The sequence below is a fragment of the Protopterus annectens genome, chromosome 15.part0 (assembly GCF_019279795.1).
Source record: "Protopterus annectens isolate FY-2018-M chromosome 15.part0, PAN1.0, whole genome shotgun sequence".
NCBI lineage: Eukaryota > Metazoa > Chordata > Ceratodontiformes > Protopteridae > Protopterus > Protopterus annectens.
The window spans coordinates 636,796,574-636,804,835 of record NC_056749.1 but is presented as its reverse complement, the minus strand read 5'-3'; the positions used below and the strand labels follow the sequence as shown (position 1 = coordinate 636,804,835).

Genomic DNA, 8,262 nt, shown 5'->3' with positions numbered 1-8,262 from the left:
AAACCCAAAATTTCCACCAAATTTTTTAATAAAAACCCAAGGTATCCCCAAAAGATAAATCTTCTGAGGGAGAAGGAGAGAGAGTATTGCCTTAATAAGAGTAGCACTGAGGGTGAAGGTGTTCAGATTAAGATGATTCCTTATCCTCAAATCCAGAAGAATCAGATTCCTCCTGAAAAGAAACACCATTCCTTCGAGTACTGGCAGAGGCTTCAGAAGTAGTCTGTAGTGCTTGGCTAGTCTGTCTAGTTTTCATAAAGGCCATGAATTCCTGAGCAAGGGGATTCTGAGGTCCTACCCAGGTTGTAGGGGTTGATAACTGGTCTCCTTGGTTTAGGGGACGATTTAGAAAGAGAGGAGTCCATATGCAGTTGGGTGACAGTGGCCATGATCTGGATTATTTGCGTATGTTCCTGCAAAAGCAACCATGGAAGATGGACCATCTCCCCCGTGACCACTGCTCAGACATGAGAAGCGAAGCCTGCTAAGCATTTTCAAATCCAAAAGATGCCAACATCAGTGAAAGCAAAATTTACTGGCCTGCTGCCATGGTGGCTTCACAAGAGGTCATGTCAGAGGGCTTGGGCCTGGTAGTTTTGATCTGGGAGCTGCAAAAGTGCCTCAAAGTCTGCCAACTTGGATGCAGACACAATGATCGTAGTTGTCTGAATCCTCTTCCTTAGTCTGTCTCTCTGCTTTTCTTCGGCAAAGTAGTAGCAGAAGCCTATGAAAGAGAAGCAGCAGAAGGAACATGGTCCAAGGACTCCATGTGGGTTGCGAGAACTTTGGCCCTTCTCTTATGGGCCCTTAGCTTGAAACCTAAGACAATCCCGATAACTAGAAATGTGCTGAGGCCCAAAACAAAACACACAAAGAATGTAAAGTCTTTATATGGAATTTATTTCCTACACTTCAAGTAGTTAACCTTTTTGAACCTTAACCAGAAGAAAAAAATTCCCCAAAGGGGTACTTATCTGGAAAACTGGTTGTAAAAAACTCTGGAGAAAAATGAGCCAGCCAAAATATTGTAGTGCATCTGACTGTTTGGCTATAAAGAATGAGATGGAGCCAACAGATGCCCCTCTTATACCCCGATGTCCAGACCTCGGATGTCCATTATCTAGGGATTACGAACAGACTCTGGAAATCAGGCTGGCTATGGGCTTCTGCCTGGCAGGAAGTTCCAAGAATCAGTACTCCAATATTGACTCAAAGAACATTCGCACATGAGAAGCAACACACTGACTTGAGACTTCACAGATCCTAGCACTGGTGCCAGCCAGTGTTCCCTCAGGATACGTCCCCATGTACACAACAGCTCCCAATACACATCTGAAAGCTGAAAATATAATCTTTGGGCAACCATTGTGAGACCAATAGGCACAGCAGGAACTGGGGGAATTCTCCTTTACCCTTATGGGTGCACTGTACACCACTTGACAGGGTGTTGAGGTTACTATTGGGAGGAAAGCTCCCCATCAATCACAACCATCATTCAGCACCAGGGAACTGAAGGACTGCTCCACATGTAATCTGGGAAATCAAGATGCTCAGACTCCTGGAACATGAAGTGATGTGGTCAATCCAACACACACTCCATGATGGTCATTAAGACAGAGCGCTACTGCTACAAACTGCTGTCCAATGACTGTTCTAAAACATCTGCACCCACTTTACTCAAGAGGGAGCTCACAAATCATGAGGGCTGTAAAGCAATATCATTAGTGCAGCAGGAAGAGGATATGACTGAATAACTGATCTCCAAGTCCTTCTCACTTCATTCAACTATCAAGGCCAGGACTGCAGAGAGCACTTTTTCAGTCCCTGTGGGATACAGCATTTTACAGCTGCCATCTATTTGCAGTCGAGACAGCACTATCTTCTGTCCCTTGTTTTCTATAAATGGCCATTCTAAACCTCTGACATTTACTGCAGCTCATATCGCACACTGCTCCCAGGCAGCGGACAACAGCAGCTGTACTCAATCTAGTGATCTGTTAATGGCTTGAACACACTGAAGGCAATAGTATTTGCAATTTAGGCATCAAATGTAGGAACTTCTTCACAAATGGAAGTTATAATCAAGATCCAAATTATAAGAGTCAGAAAAAAACAGAGTGCTGCAAGACTGAGTAATGACATATTAGCCTTATGCATGACAACAAAGCGTAAACTAGCAAAAGGGGGGGGGGGTGCAAAGTCCAGAGACTAGTTAATGACAGAAAACTGAAAAATGTATCAAGGTCGGAATCAGACTGTTTTAAGCAGTAACTGAGAAGTCTAGGGCTGGATGATTAGAGTCGCAGAGAAAACAATTCACCAATAACAATCTCTGTTTACAGAATTCAAAAGAAGACTAAAGATTCATCACATTTGTGCAAGGTTCTGCAGCTCGTCGCTTTGCAGCTGCTTTTACACAACCTTTTCTTGTAGAGTGTTACAGGCATTATTGAATTCTGATTACCTGCACTGCACTATGTGCCCCCATTCCAGGGCCTCTTCATACATGCTTTCTACTGGAGTACTTCTTTAAATTAGTCTACAAATAACCTCTTTTTACGCAATAGGTGCCCCCTTCAATTCTTGCTCTTCAAGTCTGTCCTTACCAAATATTCCCTCAGCAGTAAGGTGAATCCATTCAAAAACTAAATGCCAGTGACTCTCTGAGATTCTCTCTGCGTTCCTTTCCACCATTATGTTAACATGTACTTTAACCACTGTGACCTCCCACCTGCCTAAGAAACTTATTTGTCTGATTTACCAAAATGGCCTATTTCTTTGGAGCTCTGTGATGAGCCATAGGAGGACTGTATACAGTTAAAGCACACATGGCAGCACGCTTACCTTCACTTACCAGTACCAAAACACAATTAAATGAAAACAAACAGTGGGATAGGCCACTCAATTAAAAACGGCCACAGTTACTTTTTTTTTGAAGAAAGCATATTTTTCAACTGTTAGGTACCATTTAGAAGCTTACCTGAAATGTACATTAATCCTCCATATACAGTTCCAGCATGACCATAATGAGGTTCATTCATTTTTGCAACATATGTCCATTCGTTTGTTCTGGGATTATAGCATTCCACTGTGGCTGTTTAAAAGATGAACAACATTTTTTAAGAAAGCTCTGAACATGTTAAAACACTTCAAAAGTGCATTTCACTAAAGCAACCAAGTGAATACTAAGACTCTGCTGCATTCAAATAGGGCTGGCCAAAATAAATGACAATAACTAAGGTATGTAGTTTCTTTTCAGTACCTTCGATGCTGAACAATGTTTTAAGTTTTAGAGGCACTACAACTTTTATACATCAATTAAAATGCAGCGGAACTGACAGATGTATCCATAAGCACACTTGCAAGCTTATGCAAATGTAACTAATTTAGCACTGTGACCCCCTTTTGGACTTAAAATGAGCGTACCTCCTAATGCTAATGTACAGCTATCAGTAACAAGTAACAACAGTACTCAAAATGAAACAAAGCTGTTTGGTTAAGTTGTAATTACAGTTTGCTATAGTTTTACAGCAGCTACATCATCTTCAGTGTGGATACTTTGTATATCAGACTTGAAAGATTGGACACCTTGAAACCATCATTTCGCTACAGTGTAACTGCATTCACAGCATGGATATCTTGTAAGTGCATTTAATTGAAGCACTGGAAATTCATGCAATTCTTTATATATATGCACACTTTTATAAGTTTTATATTGTTTAATTACTCTACTTATTTCTTAAGAGAATCGTACTTCATTGGCCATCGTTGTACAGCGCTTCATTTTGAGTACCCTTTTGGACTTAAGTCACAGATTCCCAGCACTATGATTTCACTTATGCACTTGTTAACCAGGGTAGTAGAATGATCCATGGTGGACCCATTTCAATCAGTGTGCAAGGGTTATAGCAGATTCTGTTTGTACTATGAACAGAACATGCAAGAGATGTAAAATTAACACAAGATGGAGCTAGTCTTTAAAAACCACCACTTGTGTAAAGTGGCAGAAACACTAATAAAAGTTATATAATTCATACTTTTTACCACTTATTTACAAAAGACTATATTACAACAACATGAAATCTACAAGAATTCAAAGAAAGGAAAGTTCTACAGGGCACCTAAGGTAACAATACATATTAGATCGGCATGTATATCTTCAGAAATACTGCGGTGTAACAATTAAAACCCAGCTGGGGGATGAAACTCAGGAAAAGTGCAAATGAATGAGATGCTGAACAATAAATCTTAAATGTTATTGTCACCAGACAATTCATAACACTGCTGTAGTGCGTGGAGCATGGTGCTGACTCTCCAACATTTGTAAAAAGACAGACCTTTTATGCGCTAGAGTGGCTAGAGAGAATCTTAAATGTTAAGCACCTCCCCTACTTATGTTACTAAGTTCAGATCTCGGGCTAGGCACTAAATTCTGCCAGTACTGACAAGAAATTGACAGCAGCAGACAAAGGTTTGTTGCTGTCTGTTAGCAACGTATCCTGACATCCTGTTATAAACTTAGAAAGTTACTAGAACAGGATGAGTTTGCGCCTGCATTTTCTGAAGGATACAAAGTCGACTCGCATTTTCTGAAGGATACAAACTCCGAAAAGTAGTTGTGAACACTTACCATAAATGTAGATGTTCGAGTGCACTCACTGTTGCAGTCATCACACTTGGGTTATCTGCCTGCAGGTAGCCCTCAGTCGGCCCGAATACCAAGTCTCTGGGCTGACGTCAGGGGTATAAAAACAGGCAGTCAATGCCATGACATCAGTTTTTCTTGCCCCAAATAGGGAGCTAAGTTGCGGTGGAAAAAACATGAGTAAATCGTAAAAACCAATAGCCCTGTAAGGGGTAAGTAATACATTTAATAGAAGCAGAGAGAGAGGGATTGGGGCTGGAGGGTAAACCAGGACTACAACAGTGAATACACTCTAACATCTACATTTACCTAAGTGCATAAGTGTACACAACTGTACCATGTTCTTCGTGTTTCACTGTTGCAGTCATCACACTTGGGTTGATTCCCAAAGCTGAAGAATGGATGGAGGCAGTCAAGAAGAGATGGGGCTGGCCAGTATGCCCTGCAGGACTGCTGTACCAAAACCTGCCCTGGACTTGGAAAAGATAGGCAGGTGGTAATGCTTGGTGAAGGTATGAACAGAACTCCAGGTAGCAGCTTCCAGAATGTCCCTGGTAGAGACTCCCCTGGGGAATGCTGTAGAGGTAGAGGTTGCTCTGGTAGAATGTGTTCTGACCCCCTAAGGGGTTGGTTTCCCATGGTGTTTGTAACAGAAATGTATACAGTGTGCTATCCATTTGGAAATAGTTTGTTTAGATATGGCCTTGCCTTCTGCCCTAGGTGCAAAGCTGAGTAGTAGCTGGTCAGATTTTCTGAAGGGCTTAGTCCTGTCAAGGTAGAATCTAAGCTGTGTACATCTAAAGAGTGCAGGATCCTATCCCCTTTACGTTGAGGATTGGGAAAGAAGGTTGACAAATAGACAGATTGGTTGAGAGTTACACTGGACACCATTGTAGGGTTAGTTCTGAGGGAGACCCTGTCAGCATGAAAAATAATGAAGGGTTCTCCACAACCATAAGCGCCTGTAGCTCAAACACTCTTCTAGCTGAAGTGATGGCCAGAAGCAAGGCTGTTTTCCAAGAGAGGAATTTTAACTCTGCTGACGCTGCAGGTTCAAAGAGGGAGAGCGTGAGCTTTTCCAGTACAAAGTTAAGGTCCCAAGCCAGGGTGGGTGCTCTCCTTGGTGTCCTTAAATTGTTGGCCCCTCTCACTAACTGTTTGAGAGGGTGAGAGAAGAGAGGTGGCTCAGTGTTGTAACGAGCAGAGATGGGGGCATGGATCTTAATAGAAGAGAAGAAAAGGCCTCTGTGTAGTAGATCTGCTAGATAATCCAGGATTAGAGTTAAGGAGGGCAGAGCAGTGTCTGCTCCTTTACACTGAATCCAGGAACAATACCTTTTCCACTTAGCATAGGATTTCCTTGTACTGGGTTTTCTGGCTTCCAGAATGACGTCCAGTACCTGCCTGCTTAGGCTGGTCACTGGGGGAGAATTCAAAGAATAAGCCAGGCTGCAAGGTTCAGGGTTTGCAGTTGTGGATGCAGGATCTGTCCCTCCTGCTGAGTGAGGAGGGTTGGGATCTGAGGTAGATACCATGGTGGCACCAGTGACAGGCTACTGGGTACCAGAGCTGTCGTGGCCAGTCTGGAGCAATCAGGATTGCCCTTGGTCTGTCCAGTCTTGAGTAGTATTTTTGAAAGAAGAGGCAGACGGGGAAATGCATCAATTGAAAGGTTTACCCACTGGAAGGATAGGGCATCCGCTTTCCATGCTCTGATGTGTGTTGTCCTGGTGTCTGCCCTGTCTTATCTTGAGTAATATTTTTGAAAGAAGAGGCAGAGGGGGAAAAGGCATCAACTGAGAGGTTTACCCACTGGAAGGATAGGGCATCCACTTTCTATGCTCTGCTGTGTGGTGTCCTGGTGCAGAATTTGCTGATCTGGTGATTGTAGGGGGAGGCAAAAAGGTCCACCTCTGGTATCCCCCCATTTCCTGGGTTAACAGGCTGAAAGTGCTGGGATTTAATTGCCACTCGTGTGGATCTAGGAGATTTCTGCGTAAGTCGCCTGCCAGAGAGTTTTGCTTGCCTGGCAGGAATTGAGCTTGCAGATGGATCTGCATGTCCAATGCCGTGTTCCACAGTGTCATGGCTAGCCTTCAGAGTGGGTTCCCCTCTGCTTGTTGATGTACCACAAAACTGTGGTGTTGTCTGTTTTTATTAGCAGAGGACCTGGTGAGAGAAGGGATCAGAATGCTGTCAGAGCAAGCTGAAAAGCTAGCATCTATTTTTGGTTGATGTGCAGATGAATTTAACTTGGGGTTCAGTGGCCCTAAATGCACTTGTCTCCCAGATGTGCCCCCCAGGCATAGTCTGATGCATCTGTGGTTAGGGTCTGGGCGGCGTGGAGTTGTGTAAAGGGAAGCCCTTTGTGGCTGCATGTTACTGCCCACCAAAGAAACTCTGTCCTTAAATAAGGTACAATAGGTATGGTGGTTTCCAGGTCCTGAGAATGTTGGCACCAAATACTTTTTAAGTACCTTTGAAGTTTCCTCATATGCTGTGTGGCATATGGAATTAGCAGAATGCAAGAGGCCATGAACCCTAGAGAATGCAGGATATTCATTGCGGATAAGCTGGGTTCTGGTGGCCATTTGAGTGAAGTAGCCTGTTATGATAGGCTTGTTTCTCTGGAGTAAGAAATGCCATCTGGGAGGCTGTGTCCAAGCTTGCTCCCAGGAATACAATCTTTCAACTGGGTACTAGTTTTGATTTCTTTTCACTGATAGTGTACCCCAGGGAGGTTAGAAGTTTCTTTACAAATGTCAGGTGCTGCATCAGCTTTTCCTGTCTGCCTGAATCAGGCAATCGTCCAAGTAAGGGTATATTTGAATGTTTCTCTGTCTGCAATAGGCAATGGCTGGAGCCAGGCATTTTGTGAAGACTCTGGGAGCAGTGGATAAGCCAAAGGGAAGTGCAGGGAACTGCTAATGCATAGATCCTGCCCTGAAACGTAGACATTTCCTGCATGATTCCCTGATAGGGATGTGCAGATAGGCTTCTTTTAGGTCTAGGGTGACTAGCCAGGCCTCTTTGGACAGCATAGGAAAAAGCTGCTGAAGGGTGAGAATTTTGTATTTTAGTATCACCAGGAAGGTGTTTAGAATGGAAAGATCTAGGATTGGGCACCAACTGCCCTCTTTTCTGGGTACCAGGAAAAGTCTGGAATAAAACCATTGACCTATCTGTTCTGCAGGAACAGGTTGAATTGCCCTTATGGAGAGACTAGTTCAGAGGAAGGTCTAGGAACCCTTTCGGGGTTGGCAGTGTGTGGAAGCAAAATTTGTACCTCTGGGATACAGAGTTGTGGACCCATTGGTCTTTGGTGATGGCGGTCCAGTTTTCTGCATGGTGGGCAAGTTTTCCTCCTAGGGGCACGAGCAATTGGGCAGAGGTGAGGAGTGGAGTTGACAAGTCATTGTGAATTCTTTCTGTAAAGGGTTGGCTTAGCACATCCTGGTTTAGAAGTGGAGGTACTCCATTGCTTAGATCTCTGCATACCCTGAGACTGTAATCTGGGGGGGGTCTGTTTCCCCTGGGTCTAGTTTGAGATGGCCTTGAGGGGCCTGGAAAGGACCAATGTTTTGAGGGGCAATGCCTACTGAACCTTGGAGGCTGCA

General features: G+C 43.7%; 1 protein-coding gene across 3 annotated transcripts in view; it reads right to left on the bottom strand.

Annotated features, from left to right (window-relative positions):
- The window catches only part of LOC122789967 (kelch-like protein 13), a 419,724-nt gene that overhangs the window by 27,661 nt on the left and 383,801 nt on the right, over positions 1-8,262 (bottom strand). For all 3 annotated transcript variants that reach the window (XM_044057468.1, XM_044057467.1, XM_044057469.1), the window contains exon 6: positions 2,981-3,094. In XM_044057468.1, the coding sequence (XP_043913403.1) occupies positions 2,981-3,094 (114 nt within the window). The remainder of the gene's footprint in view (positions 1-2,980; positions 3,095-8,262) is intronic.